At 43.0% G+C, this 26,011-nt stretch overlaps 1 protein-coding gene across 1 annotated transcript in view; it reads left to right on the top strand.

Moving 5' to 3' along the window:
* The first annotated feature begins 906 nt into the window (after positions 1–906).
* The window catches only part of igsf9a (immunoglobulin superfamily, member 9a), a 44,907-nt gene continuing 19,802 nt past the window's right edge, over positions 907–26,011 (top strand). The window contains exons 1-10 of the mRNA XM_047344539.1: positions 907–913; positions 975–1,175; positions 8,699–8,845; positions 11,689–11,837; positions 12,565–12,676; positions 15,073–15,214; positions 21,135–21,280; positions 22,204–22,346; positions 23,787–23,927; positions 24,429–24,545. Coding sequence (XP_047200495.1) covers positions 907–913; positions 975–1,175; positions 8,699–8,845; positions 11,689–11,837; positions 12,565–12,676; positions 15,073–15,214; positions 21,135–21,280; positions 22,204–22,346; positions 23,787–23,927; positions 24,429–24,545 — 1,305 coding nt within the window. The remainder of the gene's footprint in view (positions 914–974; positions 1,176–8,698; positions 8,846–11,688; positions 11,838–12,564; positions 12,677–15,072; positions 15,215–21,134; positions 21,281–22,203; positions 22,347–23,786; positions 23,928–24,428; positions 24,546–26,011) is intronic.

The following is a 26,011-nucleotide window of genomic DNA, read 5'->3' as shown; positions in this document are numbered from 1 at the left end:
CCATATTTAACTATCCAGATTATAACTGATACTACTAGCATCACAAAATGATCAAATTATCGTACATGATGCATTATTGATCGTACATCGTACAGAGGTTATCGTACAAATACGACAATTATCGCACATCTGGCAACACTGGGCACAACATAAATTACCTACGTGATATCAAGACAGACATTTTAAAAGTTAAAGATTTTATTCGACAGTTTCTAGAGATGGTGATTTACAGTAAAACGCCTTAAGACAACAATCGTCATGATCCAGATCAATCATTGTCTGGATCATGATTTTAATTTGCACTCCTTGATGCCTGTAGCCGTAACCTGTATGCTCCCGTCAGCTCGGCTTATCTCCGTCTGTCAGGGCTACGTCTCCTGGCGGCTTCAGCCAAACGTCTCCACTGATGTGCTCTAAATAAAACACTTAGATGTCACTCCGCACGTGACTCTCAAAAGATTAATGTGACATTTATGACATTTACTTTCGGAAAAGGGATATAGGGGCCAGGGAGTTTTCTGGCAGCAGAGGCGGCTCTGGCCATTTGTGTAATGATATGGGACGAATTCCAGTTATTGGAAAGCTATATAAAACCCAGACCTCCCCTCCCCCCTCTATCTGTAAAATTATGACAGAAGCAGCCGCTCTGCCGTTGCCTTTTTAGTTTGGAAATCTGTCACATGTGGCTGCTGTCCCGCGTGCAGCCAAGAAAGTTAATGTGATTGTGACAATTGTGTCTCTTTGGCCAACAGATTGAACATGCTGCAGGTTGCATGAGCGACTGATATGGAGCCAGCGGGATCCTATATGCAGACTTTTATGGTGGTGGCAGCTTTTTGCCTCTTTTGTAAGTATCTCCATTATTTGATTTAGAATACGTCCTCCACTGTGCACCCACCAGTATCCATGTTAAGCCCTTATTTTTGCATCAAAGTAAGCAACCTGAAGATAATCTGTCATATACACCCCAGCAGGGAGAGTTGAAGGTGCGAGGCTGGAAGTGCGAGGAAAGGCTGGAGGCGAGGTGGAGCTTGAGTGCAGCTTTCCTCCATCATTCCCAGCCGCTGTGTCCTCTGCGTCCCTGCATGTGGTGGAGTGGGTTCGACAGGGACTCGACATTCCCGTCCTGATCAAATTTGGATCCTACGTGCCTCGGGTCCATCCGCAGTATGAGGGTGAGCCTCTATGATCCCATTACATCCTCCCACTGACAACTGTGATGTGCACATTGTCCCTTTCTGTTCACTGACGGCTCTAAGTGGACCATAATTGTGGTGAATTGTTAACTGGACTCTTCTTTTTATATGGCGTGATACCGTTTAACTGCTTTTGAACATTTTTATGCATTGCCCTTGCTTTTACCATTTAAGGCATATTAACGCTGGATAAACCTGACTGTATGACCACTATTACCAGTAAATCATATCATATCATACAGTAGAAACATCTGTTTTGGCTGGTAAGCAACAAATTCACAATTATGGATACGGGCACAGTGGTACAGTGGACAGCAGCTCACAGCAAGCAGGTTGTGACTCTAAACCTAATGGCCTGTCTGTGTTTGCATGTGTCTGCGTGGGTTTTTCTCTGCATAACTCCAGCTTCCTCCCACAGTCCAAACACATGCATCTTAGGATAATTGGCGATTATGTGAATGTGGGTGTGAATGGTGTTTTTTTTTTTTCTCTGTGTCTCAGCCGCGCAAACACACACTGGCAACCTACTCTGTCTCTTGTCCAATGGCAGGTGGCACCGGCTTCAGCCTCTATAGATAATGGATGGCTCACGTGTTTTAAATTAAAAACATTAAAAGTTCTCCCTTCCACAATATTCTGTGGAAGTGTAGAAGTCCCAAACAATACCACAAAGAAGGCCTGCAGCTTCCAGCATGCAGTTGGTAGTCATCTGTGTTAGCCTTGTCTGCAGCAGGCCCCTGTGTGGACGTCACTTGGTGAATATGACAATGCCTAGATTGAAACTTCTCACAAACTGTCACATTGGCTGCCATTAGATCGTGCGGAGACATTCATGGTTACGTGGCGTTGAATTCCCCTGACATTTGTGGTCCCATGACTCTGACGTTAGCACCTGTACGCAGTTGACATTTTGTGGTTTTGAGGACAATGTCCCCACAGGTCTTGTCCAGCTTGAAAATATGAATAACGAGTGCTGTTATGCTCCAGCCCCGAGCTCCTTCCACTGGAATAATGTAACCAGTATCTGGGTCCCGGGAGTCTATTCAGCACCACACCTTGACGGCCTTTCAAACCTGCCACAGTGGGAGCCACTTTTTTTTAAAGGAGCTGAAACTCTCACGTTGCATCATCGTCCATTGTGCATATTCTGCCCACAGCACTGAGAACAAAGAGAGTCTGAGGGGAGAGGGATCCTCAATGGACCAACAATACCTCTATGTAGCTTCTGTTATCCTTTAAAGTCACAAACAATGGGACTAATGTGAAGAGAAAGGAAGTATGTCTGCGTGGCTCAGATCCTCCTCTCTGCCAGAGTCCTCTTCTTTTCCTCAGAGCTGCCCAAACAGAAGTTCGGCCTACATCGACCTTTCCAAATGCTATTTGAATTTCCGCAGGAGCACCAAGCGTGATTTTTTAGAAAGAATCTGCAAGAGTAAAAAAAAAAATTCGGTCAGTTAAACATTCATGAGCTTCCAAGTGCTAAGTAGTTAATATTGTCATTAACTCTCAGCCGCTGGTAGATAATAGATATCAGCAACATGCCATCTAATAACTCCTCCTAAAGCAATTAGCGATTTAACCTCATAAACCCTTATTACCCTCTGTTGCGTCAGTCTTTGCAGACTCGTGCTGTGCAGCCAACCGTTGTTTAAACCCCACGATTTTAAATTCTAGTGGAGCTCCCCAAGTTTCTGCAGATATCAAATTTGACAGGTGGATTTTTTGGAGGGAAATGTGTTTAACATGACGAACCAGACATCCTGAATATTTGAATTTCGAGGGAGTTTTAACCAACTGAGGAAGTGAAAGGGTGATAATGTGGAAATATAGATAACAATTAATAAAATATATGAATATAATGGAGTGATTTGGTTCATATTTTAGTTTTCTGCCTTTTTTTGAAGACGATGCTTTGTTGTAAAAGTGAGACAGGAGCGATCCCACAGCAACACACTGAAAATGTGATGTCTCCACAGACGTGGGTGTTGACAGTTTAATCACAAAAACTATAAATTTTTGAACGCCGACTCACCACAGTGACCCCCCCAGTAGCCACAGCAGAGACGCTACCCACCTGTGATCGATTTACACATCTCCAAAAAGTGTCAGAAATGTCTCCGAGCTTCCCAGAGAAGGATTTCTGTTCGAAAGATGAGGTTTTAATTTCACGTTGACCTTGGAAAGAGCAACTGAGGATTGATGGATTAATCGAAACTGGAAATATTTATTAGCTGCAGCCAACAATAACAATAGTATAGAGACAATATGTTTTTCCATAATGGGAAAATATGCTTCTTTAATGATAAGGTGTTATCCCATTGTCGACAAATCCCATGAAAAGACCAAACCCAGCACTTAATCTCAGCCCTTTCCTACAATACTTCCCTTTTCTGACTCAAGACACAAACGTTTAAAAAATAAAGTTTAATTCTCTAGTTTATATTTTAATCAAACTTTATCAAACAAGGGCAAAATTATGCTTTTTCTTTTTTGTGGATTCTCTCCACGGCTGAGTTCCTGTTTGGTCTGTTACTGACTTTTCACAGCCTCAGGATAATAAGTGGTGGTGACTCAGTGATGTGTTTTTAATGGGTTTTACAAAACAATAGAGCTCAATGACGCAGGTGAAGTAGATATTTGATATCACACATTGTTTCCACACAGTTTTGTTTAATTTCTGACTGATTAAAGCCCATGCTGGTTTATTTTGATTATTATTTTGATTATTATCTCCACATCTAACATGAAACACACCAGTGAAAACATCACTAGGATTATTTTATATTCAATTTCCACCGACAGATCCCTTTCACCTAAATCTTCCACACTGGACCTTTAAGTGACTTTTCCTTCAATATGTTGATTGTAAAGAAAAATACAGAACATTACCGTCCTCATCCTTTACGTCAGCGTATTGGTGAAATCTAAGAAAAATGCCTGGTACGACTGATTCATTGGTTGAGTGACGTCCAGTAAAGAGCTGCAATCAGTGCACTGAGGTGTATGTTTGTTTGTGGAAGGATCAGTGGGTGCTCTCGGCCGAGCGGAGGCCTTTCTCATTTGATTCGGGTGCCACTCCCTCGCCGAGGCCGCGCAGGAAATACGATACAGACATTTACATAGCAATAAAGTCAGGGTGAACCTTGGCGGATGAATTATCGTTAGTGGGAGAGGTGCGGACTTTAATTCCAGCCCGGGCTCATAAACGACTGTGGCCTTTTGTCGCCGACTCCGAAGACGATCCCTCAACATACAATGATGTCACAGCTCATTACACTGGATGCTACTTTCAGAGGAAGCCGGGAAATATACTAGTTGTAAAAAAGCCTAAAATTAGCCCCCTCTCCGTCCCATGAATTACAGTTTCACCCGAACATAAAGCATCCTGCACAGAAAAGCCCCTTTTTTTAACAACGGACAGGTTTGCTAATCACATGCGTCTCCGGTGACAAACAGAAAGCTGCTGTTCTCTGTGAATACAAAAGGTTTGAAGGAGAAGAAGGTGCTTTGTCGCAGTCTGATGCCGATTGGACGGGATTTATCTCAGGTGCTGGCTGGTGTGGGAGCAACAGGTGCAGCATGGGAAACTGGAAACAGGGATGGAACGACTGGTGTGTATTTCACCTCCTCTTCTCGGATGACTCAACAGTTTGTCTTCGGGACGTAAAAGTGTGAATGTGCGCGGCTCATTTTATTCCCCTCCACCATTCCTCCCTCTTTTCCACCTTAAATGGGTGAAATAAATTTTCAGAATTGATCTTTTTCTGACTGCTGGCTATGCCCTCCATCAATAGTCTTTGTGTTTGATCTTGCGTGTAGCTTCACAAAGTGCGAGATACATTAGATTTTCTTCAGATTGCTCCCCCGAGAGCGTCGAGAGCTAAAAGGGTTTAAATGTATTTGTTGTAATAGAGCAGTAAAGATCTGAGGATTAGCGTCTGCTCTGTGCACAGGATAGAAAATCCCTCCGCACCCGTACAGCTGCCGACTGCATAAAAAGTAAATACAGCTGTGGAAATTAAATGTTTCCGTGTAAATCCCATCACAATCAATGTGTTTCCTCCTCCACATGCACAAACAAGGGGAGTTTGCACTGGGAGTCCTCATTGTCTGTAAGTATAGGCCTCAACGTCTGATAACGACACAGCTCTCCATTCAAATTTCAAACGATGACACTGTAATAGATCAACACGCAGCGAGGAGTGAAACTGTATCTGCTTCTTTCTCTCTCTGAAACCCGACTGCCTGGGCGCCGCCTGCCAAGAGCTGACGACATCTCTGAGGCGATGTTGGGCCCGGTGCCCGTGAATATCACGTTCCCGGGGACATAAACACCCAGGTCGAGCAAAATGGTATTGAATTTAGATAATTTTTCAAACGGAGCCCTGTCAAACCAAACAAGACACTTTCCAGAAAAATTCCGCCTCCCCCAACGGAAGACGTTTCTTTATCATTTAAAAACTTAATTCCCAAAATGCTACAGATCCATTTTAGGGGAAAGAAAATCAATATCTCGGGTGCATCCTTCACTCTGAATAAAACGGAGAAAATAAAACGCAGTCCATAGGCTTTAGCGTCTTCCTTTTGTCAGTGATGGGCCTGTTTTGTAAAAACACCTCCAACTGTGATCCATTTAAAATGTACGATGGAGTATTGGGGCCTTAATGAAGAGAAAATGTCGTAATAGTACGAGAATAAAGTTGTAGTTTACCAAGAAGGAAGTCATACTGTTGAGAAAATGGTCGCATAAGCAGCAACGAGAACTTATACTTATAATGTATGTTGTATATTGTATTTCATCATTTCTGAAACCTGTAAATGTAAAGTTAAAAGTAGTTTAAAGCATAATCTATATTTACACGGTGCTTTACATAAAAAAAACATTGTTAAAAACTAACAAAATATGGGAATAAAATCAGCAAAAGCAGTAATAACATGTTTTACAGAATATAAAACACGATGGAACAGGACACGTGTTTAAGTAACTAAAGAACTAACTGATTAAAAATGAGTTTAACAAAGTGTTTTTCACAGATGTGATTTTCTGCGCAGGCTCCTCGAGACGCCACTCGATCCATTTCAAGTGACGTTAACACAAAGGATTTTAATTAGCGGTTCAGTTGAATGAGGATTATTACTAAAAAAAATTTCCTTGGAAAGCAATTATCTTAAGGATGATAATGACCAGCGCACTTAATAATCTATTCGGCTGCAAAACATATTTTTTTCCCCCAAACGTTTCTGTAGGGAGTCTGGAGGCGTCTCATTTCAAACTGAAACCTTTTCATTTGTAAAGACTTGTTCTTCCTCTTCGCTCTGAATGGTTTCGCGTTTCTCCGTCACCTGAGAGTGTGGTCAGGGACAAAGCCTTCAAGGGGTAGGGGGCTTCAGTTGGGAACAGTTTGGCCAATAAATGCACTATGCAAGTGTGTGTGTGTGTGTGTGTTTGTGTGTGTGTGTGTGTGTGAAAGAAGATATTGTTTTCCTTGGACGAGTCAAAAATCCACTCTTAGGCTAATTTAATGGAGTAATGGAGGCGAGTGGTGCTGGTGGGGGTGGAGCTTCTACCTGTTATCAGTATCATTTTCACGCCCTGTTGTCACCCTCTTATTTTGTTAAGTGCATCGTGATCTATGGAGTAATGTTAGTCCTCGTTTCAGCCGAGCTTTTAGCTGTTTACCTTCATTTTCATCATCCTAATGCACACTCGCGGGCAGCACATTTTTAAAGATGTCTAATAACTGAATGATGGAGAAAGTTAAGGCGCAGCAAAGTTTTTTGTTGGTAACAAATGAGCTCATCCATTCTCGCCGGGCGCCCCCGGGGAAGTTTTAAAGAGCAGATCCAAGAAAATGGATTGATGGAAGTTGTTTGTTGACCTAATAGTTTGTTTGTCATACAACATAGTTAACAAAGATGACAATATATTCTTGGATAGGCCCCATGAACCTTATCCACACCAATATTCAATGGGTTCCCAGTCCCAGGCCCCGTCTCTCCACCAAGTTTGGTTGAATTGGTGAAAACATCACCTCCTCTGCTCCTGCAACAGGGAAGTTGAGGTTTTCTGGACCTGGCTGCAGGGAGTTCCTTCCATTCAGCCACAACAACATGTGTGAGCTGGAGCGCTGATGTAGGATGACATCATCTGTGCAGCCCGATCGAGTTCTTTCACACCGAACTGGGGAAAAGCATTTCTTTACGGAGCTATAACAACCCAGTAGGTAACCGATGTAATTGGGTTTTCTTGGGCAGGATTGAAGTTGAAGCGAAGGAAGGAAAAAAGGGAAGTCTTGTTATTTTACTTGCATCAACAATGCAAAACTAAATTATCCTAATTTCTCCACACTCTGTGTCTGTTTGCACACGAGAACTGACAAACTCTCGTGTTTCCTGCGCACACAAAGTTGTTTTTAAACTCACGTATGCACAGCACAAGCGGCGAGACACATATTGCGTGTGTTGAGAGACAAAAAGGTGTAAATCTCCCCCGTCTGCTTCGTTCTGTCTGTGTTCCAGCTCTCACACTCAATTTACCTCGCATTCAAATCACTTGCAATCATGCATTTTTCAGAGGGTAGCGATTGTGGCGTGAGGTCACGCTCTCACTCCACCTCCAGCCTTTCCCTTTTCCTCTATCTGTCGACTTTCTGTCACGTTCGCACAACATCCCTGCCTCAGCACTACCTTCCCTCTGAGGTGCTGTGCTGACCTATATCACTCTGAGCCAGTAAACATGAGCGAGGGGGGAAAAAAACGCCGAGGGTCAAAGGGTGGGATTTTGAAACGCTCTAATCCCCCCGAGTGTATGCTGATGTGTATTTTGCTCGACTTTAAACCCTCCTCCCCTCTTTTCCCCTGGAGATTTAGTCGCTCTTGGCAGCTTGGAAAAGCAAATAGGGTGTGTTATCAGCGGCAGCATGCCTAACTCCAACTTCCTGGTTTCTTATTGACAGTCAGGACCGTCCACCCCCGCCTCAGTCCCCCAGAAATCAGAGCCTGTTCATAATTCACACTGCGTCGTGTTCGCTGTTTACATGCTTTTAATTTCTGAGCTGGTGCAGAGAGACTGTGAATGTTTTCATTGGCAGCTTCCTGTCAAATGCCGTCCCAGGTGACGTCAGGTTACTGGACAATTGTTTGTCTGATTGTCTGATAAAGTGTGAAAACCTGACGGACGCAGAGAGACGAGAGCTGCCGACTGCAAAATATGAAAAGGTTGAGGTCGCGAGCTGCACTCCGGCTCGAGGGAGCCGTCACCTGGCAACCAGGAGCTCACATTTCTAAGTTTGTGTGTGTGTGTGTGTGTGTTTAGCTGTTGTTTGTGTGTATGTTTTTGTGCATGTGCTCGTGTGTGTGTTTTCATTTCAGGACAATGTTCTTCTTCAGCACAACAAAGCATCAGCCCTGCAACAGTTACCAACGCTCAGACTCGAGAGAGTAAAAACGTGAAATCAGCATCACCTGCAGGCGAACTCTCACACACACTCTTGTTTCCGCAGGGCGGGTGTCTCTGGTCCGTGTCACTGCCATGAGGCTGCAGGGCCTGCGGCTGGATGATCAGGGTTCGTACGAGTGTCGAATCCTCTTACTGGATAAACCCACGGATGAGCTGCGAAACGGCACCTGGACTCTGCTCTCTGTAACCGGTGAGGGTTATGGATTTATTTTGTTTTTTGAAAGTGGATTATGTTTAAGTGAATATGACTAAATCGGACGTTAAATAACATTTGATCCAGATCATGGCCCTCGTCCAGTTTGTCAATCAAAACACTGGGAATCAGGAAGGATTACTTTGACTTTTCAGTGCATATCCCACAATATATGACTGCTAGTACTGTCAGATTTGTTTTATTTACTTGTTATTGCCTCATTTAAATCATTATTTTGCCAGTTATAATAAAACAAAGCACTTATATGGCTGCTTGTTTTTTGACAATATTATATTGAATTAAAAAAGAGCTTATATTCTGTCAAACTTTTCACTTAAATAAACTTGTAATTCAAAGGGTCAAAAAATATGTGGGCCCCTAAAGACAAAGAGAAATTAAAATTCTTCTCACTTTTTGTGTGAGGAAATAAAACTGATAACGATACCGCAGCTATTGTGAATAATTTATCATTTTAAAAAAGGGATAAGCTTTTTTTTTTTTTTATATATCCATACACTATGGAAATGGCGTTTAATCTCCAAGCCTCTGGGTGAGTGTGTTTCCCATGGCAGCCGCTAACTGACATTTAAGGGCTGGCGTTTGCTAGATGCCCTGTAGCTCCCGAACATGAACACGATGCATGTATTCTTCAAAGAGCTCACACGGCTTTGTCTGACTCTTTATTATTTAGCATTAGGGAGAAGCTGGTTGAAATAAGTTTGTATAGCCATGTGGAGAGGGGGAGCTGGAAAGTTCGGCTGATCTGCTTCCACGTGGAAAGTTAAACCGAAGGCCGGCTTGCTGATAGTAGCGCAGATGTCCACTTCTCGGTAGATTTAACGTAGGCGCTGCATCAATCAAATGGGTTTGATGAATTTCTGACATTGTTATAATCCCTTATTATATCCTAGTCCTTTGAATTTCTCGCAAGGTACCACTTCAAGACATCATTTTGTGATTTCAAATTTGTCTCCTACAACACAACGGCATATGGTGCACTGAGCTCTGGAAGTTTTCCTGAAACTTTCCAAAGGGGCTTTATGTGAGAGCATTAATGCAGTAAAATATCTGCGTGAGCCCACATGAAAACCCAACAGGAATATTTCCAGAGAAACACGCAACGGACGCACGGAGATGAACAAACAGAATATAAATACCTCAGGATGAAAACAGATGTCATAGAGGCAGAATAATTTAAATGTGGAAAGACAGCGAGATTCTAGAGCTTTTGAACGTTCCGGACGTTTTTCTGTTGCTGTGCACACGTCTGACCCTGAGAATCTCCTGTTACGTTCAACACACGTGAAAGACAAACCAAAATGTTCCAGACGTTTTCCAGAGTTCATGTCTGAAAACAGCTCCTGGGATCTGGGTTCACAGCCTCATCAAGCATCTTCGTCTGATTGAATGTGCACGTACCTTGTCTGTATTTGTTCTGTAAAGCCTGGCCTTACCAAGCCTTGCCAGTGAACACTACTTCTAACTCTACTGTGAAATTAAACTTTTGAGAAGAACTTTTCTCCAAACTTTTTTAAAAGACGCCAGTGTCAGAAACTCTCAGCGGATCGGGTAGTTCGGATGACTTTTGACTTTCATGTTTTTGAAAGAACAATCCCTGACTCTTAAATCCGTCATCGCACTTATTGACAGGTTCAAATGATGCATCTTTTAAATAATTAATCGATATAAATATATAAAATATGCATCATTATTTTTGCTCTTTGAAGTTTATATACTATATATTTTTTGGGGGGAAAAACCTTTGCGGTGACTGCACACAAACATACAGAACAAAGTACCAGAGCACAGAGAAGATCAAAGCTCTGGGAGACGGATTCACAAAGCTGCTCTGTGTGTGCGTCAGGTTAGAGATGAGAATTATAATAGATTATGACTTTGCACTCCGGGCCTTGGATATAACTTCACATGCCCTGCAGGTACGCTCTTCACATCCTATTGTTTGCGCCCTGCATCAACACATGAGATTGTCAGTGGCCTTCATGGGCTCGACAACGCAGAGCTGAACGAGCTGTACTTTTGAAAAAATACCCTCTGTTTGTGTGAATCTATTACACATGCAAAAGCATTTTTTAGTGTTTTAAGGAACCTGGATTTTGCCGCTTTGGTAATTTCACCAGGCCTCTCCTGCAGTGCAGTGAAGCTGGAGCATCTCCACCTGTAATTCAGTTTAAACAAGGAGCCAATACTCTCAGTCCAATAAAAAGAGGAAAATAATGAAGCCACTTTCAAACGCGCAATAAAAAACTCCTGGCTGTCTGTTTATTTACACAGAGATGCGTTTAGGACGCAGGCCCCGAGAAGTAAAATAATAAAATGTTGGCGAGTGAGTTATTTGTTTGCGTTTGGACGGGCGGCAGACGTTTAAAAGGCTCTAATGAGATCCAAGGCTCCGAGTGGCACCAGCGCGTTCGCGTCTAAACGACGGCGTTTTGCAGCTGACATTTTCACTCGGGGACGTGAAATAATGACACAAGTTGACGGCGGCTGACTGAGAACAGGCTGCAGCCGTTTAACAAACAAGGCCGAGCTGCTGTCATGCCGTATATGAATGAATAAAAGAAAAGGACAGAAGGGAGAGAGACAGGAGATTAATTGTCTGCTTGTCCTGCTTTTTTCTTTTGTGCAGCTTCGAACACAATGTGGATCTTTGTTTATTTCTCTTTTCCTGTGGACAGTTTTTCGAGTTTTACTGTTATTCACCTAAATACTGTAAATCTATTCCAGGGGCCCGATCTTCTCAATTTTTTAAAATAAAAGATATTGCATTTTCTCACATGTAGATTTTATGTAGATGTTCATCTCAATGTTTTGTTTCATAGCCCCACCCACCTTCACCGAAGCCCCGCCCCCTGCAGTGGAGGCTCTGGTCGGAGGTCGCCTCTCTCTTTCCTGTGTTGCCAATGGCAACCCCCCTCCCACCATCACCTGGCTGAAAGATGGCAGCGTTATTGAAAGAATAAATTATCAGGTACGTGTGAGCTAACTCAAGGTTGTGAATGAAACTAAAATAATGATTTTCTTAAACGTGTCTCTTTCTTTCCACTTATCACAGCCACCACTTACTTTGTGTCCTGTTATTGTCAAAAACATATGGAACCGTTTTTAAGCAGCATTTCACTCTTGTGACGGCTCATGAGATATTTAAAGGGGCAGATCAATTCTGTTTTATAGAAATCTGGTTTATGTATTTGAACTTTTCTCTCTGATATTTTCTCTTATTTCTGTGAAATGTTTAATAATTTGAAGCAACTGTCTGAAACGATAAGAGTGGAATTCACTGAAATGTGAAAAGAAAACCACAACAACACACGGCTTTACTTCATAATATGAAGTCACTGGCTCAAACTGTTGGTTTAACCTTTAAAGGTCTTAAAATGTTTTTTTATCTTTTTTTATCAGGGACTTAGACTGAGATACAGGATCCTACCTGAACTCATGAAGCACCAGCAGTAAAGACGTCTTGTACTTTGCACCAGTGCAAATGTAGTAAAATCAACATTTACATATTTAAAACATCAATATTAATCATTAGAGAGAAATACTTGGGAGATTTGAAGCCATGTTGTCTGTGGTGTAGCTTCACAAACACAGTTCCATACATGTTCACATCTGTCGGCCTCAGAATAGCTGTGGGTTTAGATAGTATCTATAATACACATGTGTCTCCATGTTCTGTGTCTCTGTACTTTTACCAGGACGGAGCCTTATCTCTTGGAGCAGTGAGCGTGCAGTCAGCGGGTCAGTACACCTGCCACGCCTCCAACTCCGAGGGAAACAGGACTCGGGTGACCGAAGTGAAGGTCAAAGGTCGGTTGTTGCCTGTCGGCTAGAGCGTCGGTCTGTCTGTGTGTCTTCCTGCCTGTCTGTCCATCTGTTTGTCTATCAGTTTGTCTGTGTATGTCTGCCTGTTTGCCTGCCTGCCTGTCTGTCTGTCTGTTTGTATGTGTGTCTGTCTGTTTGTCTCTCAGCTCTTCTGTCTGTGTGTCTGTCTGTCTGTCTGCCTGTCTGTCCATCTGTCTGTCTGCCTGTCTGTCTGCCTGTCTGTCCATCTGTCTGTCTGTCTGTCTCGTCTGCCTGTCTGTCTGCCTGTCTGTCTGCCTGTCAGCTTGTCTGTCTGTCTTCCCCTCCGTCTCTGTGATGTCTGCGTGTGCCCGCCTGGCTCGGAGCCACTGTGATTTACATTCCTGTTTCTCCCTCTTGCATCATATGACAGAGCGGTAATGGAAAACTCAAACTGAATTAAACTCCCTCCCTGTCCCTGTGAAGATAACACTGATCTTATGATACCAGACAAGAGATCATGTGGGGGGGTGGGTTCCGGGGGGCGTCGCTTCATCGCGATGAAGGTTTACGCTCAAATTAAAGGCTGAGTAAATGAAACGTGACAGTTTTCGGCGCTCGTTAGGCGGCTGTCGTTCATTCAGGAAATTCACATAATTATTATTTTGATTTCGAAGAGTGTTTCTTTTGAATGGAAGTCCCACATGTCCCTCGTGGTACTTGGTGATGAATAGAAATATCAACAACCAGATTAAACATTTTGATGCCTCGTGTCTTGTGGACACGATGTCTCGAGAACGCCTTGAGGGAGGTTCTTGAAATTTGTGGCAAAAGTTCAGTTGGACTCAAGGATGAACTCTTAGAAAGTCAAAGGTCAAGGTCGCTGTGAGCATGAGACGTTTTCACAGGAACTTGAGGAAATTTGGTCAAATTTGGGATAAATGTTCACTTGGAAACAAGATGAACTGATTGGATTTTGGTGGATAAAAGGTCAAAGGTCATGTTCTTGTGAATGTGATATATCAGAAACATCTGTAGGGAGTTTCTTTACATCTGGTAAAACTTGATGGTCAAAGGTCAAGGTCATGGTGGCTTCAGAAAACGTGAGTTGGCCTCTTGAACATTTCAAATTGGGACTAGTTGTCATTTGTACTCAGAGATCAATTGATTAGATTTCAGTCGTCAAAGTGCCTTCACATGCATCTGGCAAACAAAATGATGTCGACTGAAACAGCCCTGGTTGGTGGAGGCGTACATGTTGCAAGGCGATAATTCTAGTTTCTAATATCCACGGTTCCTAATAGACTCATGACACATTCACAGAAGTGTGTGGTTGCATATAAATACTTGTAGAATGTAGAAACATGCTGCTGTGGATCACCGGATTACACCGACACGCCTCTGCATCATATATTTCTGACTTCTTCCTTCACTCCTACTCGTCCTCCTACTGTTTCCTCCACACAGAGCGTGGTGCATGGCGGGGGGGGGGATTTTAGCACCTTCAGGTTTTTCCACTACGTTTATTTGGAATCTCACAGTCTCGGTGGTCAGATTTTGAATTATCGTGAGTACACGCTGCCCTAATGCGTTTCATTCTGAGTCACACATTATCTGAGCTTTGGTTGTGCGGTTCCACGGTCGTGCCACATGGATGGATTACTGCAGACTAATAGCTCATCTGGATGGAGTCTGTCTAACCGCCTTAAGTAACCCCTCAGCTGTCACTCGGGCATAAATATACATGGAATGTTCCCGATTAAAAAACCTGATCAGTAACGACTGCTGCGGAGATCGTGTGGTTATTAATACACGACACATGTGGCGTGACGAGACTCCTTTATTAGCTCTTTGCCAAAGTGCACGTGTCTGCGGTCGGCACGGCGGAGGGACGTGATGGATGTGACACCGCGGCACCGCTCTGCAGGCGCTGCATGTGATTAGTTAGCACGAGGACGACTTATGAGAGCCGTTTATTTGACAGCACAGAATCTCAGGGATATTCTAGAAAATACTTTTTTATTATAACTACAGTTTTTTTATTGCTTTTTAAAACTCTCTCACTTGCTTCGGTCACAAACCTGATTGCCCTTCAATTCAAATATCACAACACAGTGAATTTCCGGTGATTTACACTGCTTTTCTAATGGTTTGTATAATTCTCAGGAGCTTTTATCCAAAAACACTTATTGTATTTATCCTAACGTGCAAAATGTTGCACTTAAGTATAACATCTTATCAACAACAAATAATTTTTGATGTGAATGTTTTCACATTACCTCCTGTCTGATGATTATTCAATACAAAGATGTCATTATAATAATAATCCACATAATCCTCATCTTCACCTTCATGCAGCCGACTCTAAACTTTAATGTCAAACTAATTAAATTTGTGATGTTTTGTAACTTTCCTCTCTCCAGGTCCGCCCGTCATTGTCGTCCCTCCGAGAAGCGCGTCTCTCAACATGTCCCAGAATGCACTCCTGCGCTGCCAGGCGGTGGCCGACCCCCCCAACATGACCTACGTGTGGCACAAAGGTGGAGAGAACGTCCATCACATAGAGTGAGTGTCACCGTCGCTCTTTGTTCTCGAAGCGTTGCCTCGTAAACCTTTTGATGTTTGGTGTTGAAACCTGGAGCAGGAGGAGTGAAACGTTGCCTTTGTGTCTGTGTGAGTGATTTTATTTCTAAAGACAGTGGCACAATAATGTTGGTTTCACATCATTCAAACCCAACTTTTGCACTTTTTATACAAAACATTCACCGAGAGGTGAAATAGATCAAAAGAAGAACAGAATTGTGACATTATCAAAGGGAAGTCAGTTTGATGATCAGTCAGATTAATATATCTTATATCTCATACCTCAACCAAGGCTAACGCGACCATGTTTAAATCCTGCATCCACTCAAAGATTTTATAGGTTTGTGGTAATAAGTCCAGTAGTTTTTACATAATTCTGCTAACAAGCAAACGGGAATAGAAACATACCTTCCTGGGTGGACTCAGAACTATAAGTGAAAAAGACAAATGGGAAGAATCATATTTTTATGTTTTAACTTAATTTTGTTGTCTTGTGTTTTATCTAGTTATTGCTCTTAAGTGTTTCCACTGTGGTGACAAACTCTACAGCTTTGCTTAGCTCACCGCTTATTCTCCTTTCTACTAAAATACATCGGTGGTGATATAATGTCACAGGAAACGGAGATCTTCCTCAGCTCATGCTCACAACCTGAAAATAGTTTCTACGCACAATTACTCAACTACTCTCAAAGATGACAGTCCCTGAAATATGTGAGTGAGTTTTTTTCATCAGGATGTGTGTAGGGGATATGTTACTGGTGTGATTGTGTCTGAGCAGAAAAATCTCCCGCTGAGTTTTGTGAAAGGCAATATGGACCCAATTCTCCCGAGTTCCTCTGGAGGTCACGTCTGAAAACGGCTCATGAAAACCAGCCTCAGTCGACTTAAGAAGTAACAGAAGTGACATTTCCTAAAAGCCTGTGTGACAGTTGTTCACGTGTTGACGACAAATGGTGAATTCTTCCACCACAGATGACGTGGAGCGAGTGAGTGGAGCGACCTCAGGAAACGGGAGCGCCCGCCCGCTTTGCTTCAGGTCATCAGCACATGATGTTAAACTGCTCTGAATAAAACTTCTCAAACTTCTGCTGACTGACGTCTGCTGACGCCACACAATTTACAGTAATTTGAGTCAAACCCATGAATTCTAAATGTTATACTGTTCCTCAATAATTCATCAAGCTCTATAAAAAAGCCCCAAAAGTCCCTCTCCACTGAAACTCCTCACACTGTCGCTCAATCGTCTGTTAATGTTGGATGTGACTCCTCCACGCATGTTCTCAGCTGTGAGTTTGCCAATTCTTATTTTTACTTTGCACTAAAATAGCAACACTTAGCTGGCGACGGTAGAAAAACTCCACAGCGACGGCGAGGCTCCTCTGGGAGATTCTCACCGCTCTGTGTTTTTGTTATTCACGAGCGCAGAGTGGTGCGCTGCCCCCCCCAGGGAGCGTCTCAGGTGATTCCTGCTGTGGTTGCCGACGTTTGCAGGTGTAAGTAACATAGTTAAACCATATTAATCAAAATGTACAACTAGAATAGCACTCGGCAGAGCACATATAACAGTCCCCGTAAATAAAAATTGTACACACTCATAAATCTCAGTCCCCTAAATGTTTTCTTATTAATTAGTCTATTGGGAAATTGGTGAAAATGTCGAAAAATCTTGCAATGTTAAAGTGAAAAAGAATTTACTTGATCCGCCCCCTGATCTGGATCTGCACCACAATTTAATGGATTCTTCCTTCACTCATTACAAATCCTTCCACCAACTTTTGTGGTAATCCTTCATGTAGTTTTTGCGTACTCCTGCAAACTAGCAAACCACCTGTCGCTCCCCCGCTGACAGTCAGACCTCATAGTTTCACCTTTAGTTGTGCACGTACTCTCACCTGTTTGTGAGCGTGCACGTGCAACCCATGCTGCCGCCATAGATTAAATTAATTCAGTGGGAAACGCTGCAGAGAAAATGTGAAACCAAATTCCTGCAGATTAATTTGGATTCACACAAATGTAATTCTTGTGTAATCCTGCTAATTTACAGATAAACAAATGAAACCAAGGAGGTTATATTTTCATGCCTTTATCATCTTGATAAAATAAATCTGGCAAATTAAGATGACTGACATTAATGAGTGTGTGCAATTTGGTTCAGATCCAAATAAAACTCAGCGTCTAGTGGATTTAAATGTGGTTTCATAGAGGATAAAGGCTTTTTGTCTGCTTCTGTACCGTAACAATAAATGGCTCAAAACCTGTAACTACCACCGATGTGTAGCTGAGATCATGTGGATTCACTTGGGGAATAGTTTTCTAACTGTATTCAAATGAATGTCACACCAAGCTTTTTTAAACTGCTGGGCCTTGGCAGAGTTAAACGCTCCACTGAGTGCCATTCAAGTTGATTTATGATATAAATAGTTTTCTTTCTTTTTGGCTGCACACAATATTCTAAAAGGCCAGAGCTGCTGTGATGTTAGAGAAATCTAGTGCAGGAGGTGCAGGAGGTGTCCGGAGCGCCCGCCCACAGAGCAGAGTCGGGCAGGTTTGGTTTATAGTCGACTCTAAATTGCCCGTAGGTGTGAATGTGAGCGTGAAGGGTTGTTTGTCTCTATATGTCAGACCTGTGATAGTCTGGCAACCCGCCCGGGGTGTGTAACTCCGCCTCTCGCCCTGCGTCAGCTGGGATTGGCTCCAGCACCCCTGCGACCCTCCTGAGGATAAGTGGTATAGCTAATGGGTAATGGAAGCAATCAGGCCTGCGCGTGATGAGAGGAAGCTTTATTTCTCCGGGAGAGTGAGAGCTGTGCATCAGCAAATATTCCTGAGATGATAAAAGGTGGATTTCTTTCTTTTTTTCGCTGCCTGTGATGTGAAATTCAATCAGAATAAATAAGGAAACGTACAGACCAAGGTTCGTAGCTCGGGGGGGGTTGACATTTTGTCAGGGGAGCGCAGTTTCTCTCTTTGGATGTTTGCAATTCTTTCTGTTCAGTTCCAGAACTATGAGAACAGACGTAGGATCATATGAACATGTTTATTTCCCCAGTGGAAACAGTGGAGGCTGAGTGACTGCTGCTAAAGTAGGAGTTTGTTTATATAGATAAAAAACATGCTCATGTTATGTGTAATTATATATTACAGTGTTGACATTATACATTAACATAGTACTTTCTGGGAACATCACCACATAGCTCCCAAAAATGTGTAAATAAAAGTGAAATAAATATCATAGATCTAGACTCAAATGTTTATATATTGGCCAACACATGTCCAATCCAGTTACATCTCGGAGTAACAGCACCAGCTTGACACCTTGTTTCTTCCTGACCTGCAGTGGAAGTACTTACCTCGTCGCTGCAGCGATGTGGAAGTGAACTCAGAGGGAGCTTTCCATTCTGCTAATTACGCTTCCTCCCTTCCTCGCTCCTCCGTTCCCCCCCCACCCCTCCCCCGGTTCACGACCCTGAAATTGATCGTGGTCCGCCACCGTCAGGGGCTGTTCCAATCCCTTAAATGTGTCTCAGAGGAGATGGGGGGGATGAGGGGGCTCTCAGAGGAGCAGCTGTATCCTGCCTGACAGCCTCACTTCAGTCTGAACCTGGTCATCGATCGGTCTGATGATCTGAAGGGACAAACACTTTAACTTTAATATTAATGACATTTCACAAAGGATTTTGCCTTAGAGACGATGTTCGCAAAATACTGACGAAATAAACGCAGAGTACGGAGAAGTTCTCGTCCGTATATGTATCTAACATTGAGTTTTTCAGTACACTAACTGTACAGTTCAGTCTCAGCCTTCTTATCATCTACTGGGATGCAAATGGTGGAAAAAGCTGGTGACCTACTGGTGAACAAAGTAGAACCGTGGACGAGCCAGATATTTTTCTTTCTGAGTGTTAACCCCTGTCAAACAGACAAACACCTGATTCCAAACGAATGCTTATGTTAGCCCACATCTGCTAAATGTGTAAATGGTCGATTGTTTCACATGTTCTACGGAATAACTTGATAAGGTCATAATAATAGTTTGTTTTTGACTTGAACATAAACAGACTTATTAAAGAGTCTGTGCCAAAGAGACCAATAAAAGAACAATATGAAGGAAAAGGCAGAAGAAAATGCTTCAGTCGTGTTGATTCAGAAGAAAAGAATGAAATTGGCCTGAGACTGTGAAGCGGTGAAAGAGCGTCTCGGTTCCAGGGAGGAGATCCGAGCCAGCGGGGGAAAACGCTTCTTGATTTCCCGGCTACCAGAAAATCGAAGGTTCTTAACAAACAAACAAACATCAGCTGGGACGGGGGGGTCAGCTGTGCAGGTGGAGCGTTTAATTTCCTTTACTTCTGTCACACAGACGATTATTCATGACGGTGACACCCACAGGTTAATGCTCAGCCTGATTGTGACGAGGAAATAAAGAGGCTTTTTGGAGCTGATGGATAAAGCTGTTGGGATTATTCTGATTATCTACGATCTATAAGCTCTTTTGTACGTTCTGAGGTAAAAACTGTAAGGTGTATTAATGGGATACATTACTGTTAGAATCTGGAGATTCTGCCGAGTGTGTTTGACGCTAATTGTCAACACTGCTCTATTTGTTTATATCTGATAGAATTTTCTGATTTCCCATGAGCCCTCTGTGTCTTGGTCCTTCCTGTGCCCCCTCATTTAACAAGAATCCCGGATTCGTCCCTGCTGAGCTGCACTTTGGAAATGTCAGACCTGACTTTCTGTTTAGTTTTACTTCAGTCACGCCCCCAACTATCCTGCACTTTGTTTTTTAGGTTGAACGAAGCCTCAGTTTTTACTCATTTATTTTATTCACCTGATCCTGAGGTGTGGACTCGATTCATACCTTAAAGACTATGTGCTAAACTAAATCATATGCTGACTAACCTTTACTTTTATAATGTCGCTGTGATTATCGTTCAGGTCGACAATTAGTCCCTTAATCATTTAATTGACTGCTGATGAATGGCTAATTGATTTTTATATTGTTTAAGTCAGTTTCAATCACAAAAGCCAAAACATTCTCTGCTTCTTGAATGTATAAGAATAAGCTTTATTTAAATGAGTGTAAATTACATATATTTGGCTTTTAGACTGTTGGTCAGCCTGTGTTTGTTCTGTCTGCTGTTTGGTTTTGAGCAGGTAGTGAACACTGGGTTCATTATTGCTTGTTTCCTGAACATTTCCATCTGCTGCTGCTGCTGCCGCAGATGGAAACGGGGTTTTGTGATGAGAGCGCTCTCACTGAAACAGTAAATGTGCCATAAAACCACACGAGTGAGCTCTAACAGGCTCTGTAGAGTTGTAGAGTCGGTGATAATTCTCCATGAGTTTGTCTCTGTGAGCGAAACCCCCTCACATTACTCATCGGAGTCATCGCTAACACACAAAATATTGGTAAATGGAGCTTGGAGGACAGCAGCCCTCGGTCACACAGGTCCCTGCTGGTGTGGCTGCGAGGGGGAGAGATGAAGTGATGGGAAGTGATCCAGGTTGTTTACCGTCTGACCTACATGTAATTAGCTCAAATGTGTGACTGCGAGTCTTCCCACAATCGGCGATCATCACCAGTGTGAGCAGCGTGTGATGTGCTCAGGTTCTCTCTCTCTGCTTCTCTGTAAATGTAAGAATGTATAAAATGAGTGGGCCCTTGTCTTCCCACTCCAACTGAATTGAAATGAAATTTCCTAATCCTCCATCTGCACTCTGGTGAATAACTCACGGCAGGAAAAAAAAAAGGAAAAGAATCACTCCCACACTGTTGATTCTCTGAGAACCTGTTTGACTCCACTCGGGTGGAAGAGCTGAATTACCTCTCGCTGATATTCTGAAGTAGCTGGTTTGTTCTTTTTTCGCGCGATCAAGAATTCCCGTGTGTTTTTACCGACAGGTCTTTGAAAACGCGAGTGAAGATCATGGTGGATGGAACCCTGCTCATCTCCAGGCTCGTCCCCGAGGATTCTGGGAACTACACCTGCATGCCGAGCAACGGCCTGCTGACCCCGCCCACGGCCTCCGCCAACCTCACCGTGATGCGTACGTTCAGTCTTTAGTTAATGTCGTGTATGTGAGGCCTCAAGAGACGTCACGTATCTCTGCTTTCTTTTATATTTTCTCTGTTCTTCAGTTTTTTATATAATCTTATTTTTCTCAGAATTTCAAACCATAGTTAATAAAAAGTTGTTTTGACTTAAGTACTTAATTAAAGACTAATTCAATAATTTTGAATAAATGTTGAAATATTAAACAAGTGATAAACATATATATTATTAACACTTATTATACTAATTAACCATTTAAAATGTAAGTTACATTAAATTACATTTCCCACTCGTTGAGCTACGATATGAAACACGTGAGCTTCACGTGTGTTTTACCTCTGAACATAGTTACAGATACAGATTTTAATTATTTTTCTCTTAACATGCTGGTTTCATATTAAGTCACATTTTGAAAACTTGACCGTGGTTTCCCTCGAAATTCCAAACGTATTTTTAATGTCCTTAAAAAATATAATTGATGCATTTGGATTGATTTAGAAAACATTACTTTATCAAGTTCAGCAGAGATTAGTGCTGTGTGCTCACACAATGAACTGAAGACTTAAATGAGGATTGTTTGAGTTTAACGAAAATGAATTAATAAGCCTGTTTACTTGTTTACAGATGTAAACCATCCTTTAGTGATTCCAGAAAACAGAAATAACTGGATATTTACCGAAAATCAGTAAAAGTTGGCAATGTAGACTTTTCCTTTGAATATTCTTCTCTCGTGTGTAAACCTGTAAAACCCCTGAGACACTTTCAGTCGGCTGCGGTAAATAAAAGGAGCAAAACACAGGCACGCAGGGAGGAAATCGGCTCTTAATATGAATTTAGAAGTCATGGATCAGAAGCAGTGCTGCAGGTTTGTAGTATTTATTTCAAAGTAAATGATTTTCCTCCTTTTCCTCCACTCAGACCCGGCCCTGGCTCTTCCGATGCCTGAGGAAACGTACCTTCCCACAGGAATGGATGGCGTGGTCACCTGCCCGGCGGCGGCTCAGCCTCCGCTGCTCCGCGTGGATTGGACAAAGGATGGAGAACCGCTTGATCTGTCCTTGGTAATAAAAATGAAGAATCTCCGCATGGAGGCACGGTCACAATAACACTCATATTCATGTGGCACCGCTCTGTATTGGTTGTTCCTGTATATGCAGCAAACATCAGAGGGAAGCCTCGGCCTACATTAGTTTTCTTTGAGCGCCACCGCTGCTGACAACAGGAATATAGAGCCACCGCCATTAGCAGCTCTTCATGCAACCTTTTTCCTACTCAGCTCAACCGTGGAACAACTGAACGCTCATTTTACTGCTGTTACAGCATGAACATTCCCGTCGCGATGCCGCCGTCTGAGCCTCTCCGTTGGACATGTCCTGTGAAATATCTTTTCAGGTTTTCAATTTCAAAGTCATTCAATCAAGTTATATCCTAATGGACGGGGACGATCTGTTCAACCCTAAACGCTTCTGAAGGAATCCCAGAGGAACTCCTTACTGCCCACTTTCATTCTCGTTTTTTTTTTATTATCTTTCACTTCAATCAACCCTCCCCTCATTAGAGGAATGGGTGGAGGAGCCATTAAGGACGAGGAGCAGAGGGCGTCACATCCAGGCATTTTTAAACTAACGTCCTTCTCATGATTTCACATTAGAAATTAATATGCGCTGCTTTTTATTCCAAAGAAAGAGTCCAGCGTGGCAGCTTTTAAAATCCATTTCCTTTGTTTTTAGTTCCAAACCACAGTCAACCCACCTCCTCCTCGTCCCGCCTCACATGCTGCATTGACCCCCCCCCTCTCTCCGACACTTTGGTCTGAGCGATGGACATGATGGTGGATGAGAAGCACCGCAGGAAATGTGATAGATTCCCGTAGAGTGGGACACGGGCGTTGGGCTGTTATTCTGCCAATTATTCCAATTCCACCCTGGATGTCACAAGCGCTCATACCCACAGTCATGCTTCTTTTCTCACAGCCTCATTCTGGGGGAAGGATAATAGCAGGTTTTGACTTCATTAAACCGAGTGGGAGGTTGTTGTTTTTTTGCTCAATCAAAGAACAAGACGATCCCTTAGCTGCAGCTTAATGGGGGGAAAATTACTAAGAAATGAACCTGCTTTTAATGCAAATGCTTCCTAATTTCTAATCAAGAGAACAGAACAGGATCTCACTTCGTCTCTTCGGAAACCATCTTGCAGAAAGCAGTGACGGCATGAATGAATAATTTCCGATTTTTTAAAAGAAGTTTGGAAATCTGCCCAGTGGGGAATCGAGTACTTAACCACTGCAGGACTGAGGCAGGCAGATATCAGAAACATTATTTCTGTAAATCCTTTAAACACAGCTGTGGCTTTGGAGTTGTTACAGCCTTCCCTTGCCTTTTAGCTCTTTAAGCTTTTCCGCATACTTCTAACGAAGTTTTTTAAAGCTATGCAGCATTTAAGAGACTGTGCTAGCTCCTTCCATCTCCCAAGAGTTTATGGGCGTTGTGCTTTTCTTCCAGTATCCAGGTTGGACCTTGACGCCGCAGGGCTCCTTGTTCATGGCCACAGTCAATGATGATGCGGCCGGCGTGTACACGTGCACTCCGACCAACAGCTACGGCAGCATGGGTTCATCTGGGCGGACCAATGTAATTCTGCAGGTCAGTGAGCACCCGGGGTCACCTGGGTCAGTCAGTGTAGCGCTGCTGCACGTTACATAACATCATTTGAAATACATATCGTAAGGCAGCCTACATTTCCTGAGTTGTACACACCAGCTGTTTAGTTTTAGCGTGGAAGCTCAGAACCCCGGTGAATCTGTCCTTCTAGTTCTAGTCAAACAGTCCGTCCACACACCGCTGTGCTTTTTAATTAACCACAATGGCATCTGTCACAGCGCATTAACAAACTTCACAAAAACGACATTTTGTTGACCTTTTCGCTCCGACGTGTGAGCCCCCCCGGCGTTAATGGAAGTCAACTTCTGCTCACGACAATGGCAGCACTGTTTGGGAGTTAATTGTGCGGCTAATCCTCTTGTTATTAAGATAATCTTGGCCAACGCGGCAGTAATCCAGTCTTAAAAATCCATTGTCGGCATTTCTGCAATCTCCTTGATTCAGCTAAATTGTTTTTTTTTTTGGTGGGGGGGCGATTCTTAGGACCCTCCGTCATTCAGCGTCGCTCCGGAGAAGCAGTACCGACAGGAGGCCGGTCGGACCCTGCTCGTCCACTGTCAGGGAAATGAGGACCCGACAACTAAAGTGACCTGGAGCAAGGTAAACAGCCCAGTGCAGTTTATAAAATGACTTTTTTTGCAATGTTTCTACAGAAAGAAATACCCATAGTTACGTTAGTTAAAGACTTTTTACAGAACTTCTACATGCACAAAACCTACAACACACAAAAGGAAAGACGCACTGAAAAAACAGTGACAAAACACCTTTCAATAGTAGCGAGAATACACAAACAAGAATATTAACGTGTATATAAGAGTAAAGTGCTGAAATTGATAAATATATGACCATAAAAGAAAATATAGGAGACTGCAGTGTTTTGCACAAAGGGCCAACATAGCCAGTGACTGACAGTTCAGCAGCAGAGCCAGGATGATAGTCACTGTAATTCCACCTTTGCTGGGAGGCATTGAAGAGTCTTTATGGCCTCAGGGACAAAGGACTCCCTCGGTCTGTAGAGACAGCGACTGACTGAACTCCTCTGCTTTGTGAAGCTGCTGTGCAGTGGGCGGGGAGCATTGTTCATGATGGACACATTGCACTTTAGCCTGCAGCAGGAGATACCTGTGGAATTGTGCACATACCAAAACACATGGTCTAGAGTAGACATAGACAGTATGGAAGATTATTCCCACTGCTTCACGCCGCCCTGCGAGACCTTCAAAGTGGAATAAAAAAACAAATTCTCCAACTTTCAATCTCGTGATGGATGCACTTAGCTCTTAGCTGTTGGATGCTAGTCGGCAGCATCACGCAGGGGTTGTGTGTCATCTAGAAAAAGCCATGTTTAGATTTCCAAAAGGAAGCGTGGTCCAGGTCTAATTTATTCATGTATTCATCACAATAAGCTGACTCTGGAGCGCTCGCCCATCACATCTGAAGAATTTAATCAAATCCCTCCCATCGTTATGCACCTCCCCTGTGTTCTGTTTCAATCACAAATACATTATATTACTGAAGTGAAAGAGCCTGTAACTGCGGTTTCACTGGGACTTTAGAGAACCAGTTCACAACCCGCCGCCGGGAAAAGAAACTTGTGTTTGTGCCGCTGTGCAGGACCATGTGACAACACCGGGACAATGATGGGACAACAATGTGACAACACTCAGACGAGACTGTGACAGTGATTTGAGAAAACACTGTGACAACACAGAGATAACAGTCAGGCAACAGTCAGACGAAGCTCAAACAACACAGACAACAGAGCAAACTCACGACCACAGCGCTCAGTGACTACGGTTATATGGACACCAATATTCTGACTACACACATCTACATAATGGGACTGAAGCCTGAATACTGCTGTGTGACGTTATCTGGGTGAAGCTCATCAGAACCTGCTATTGCTCTTGTTTAAGATTATTGTTTCTCTGGTTAATATCAGAATATTGTCGTCCACGTATCGATGCTGGGTTCGTTCAGAGGTGCAACACTTTGATTTTCAGCCTGGGTGTGTTTTACTCTTCAATGCCCGTGTGCGTGTGGATTGATGTGTTCCAAACATCTTG

Source organism: Hippoglossus stenolepis, chromosome 18, assembly GCF_022539355.2.
Source record: "Hippoglossus stenolepis isolate QCI-W04-F060 chromosome 18, HSTE1.2, whole genome shotgun sequence".
In the NCBI taxonomy this organism is placed as follows: Eukaryota; Metazoa; Chordata; class Actinopteri; order Pleuronectiformes; family Pleuronectidae; genus Hippoglossus; species Hippoglossus stenolepis.
This window is presented reverse-complemented; position numbering and strand designations above follow the sequence as displayed.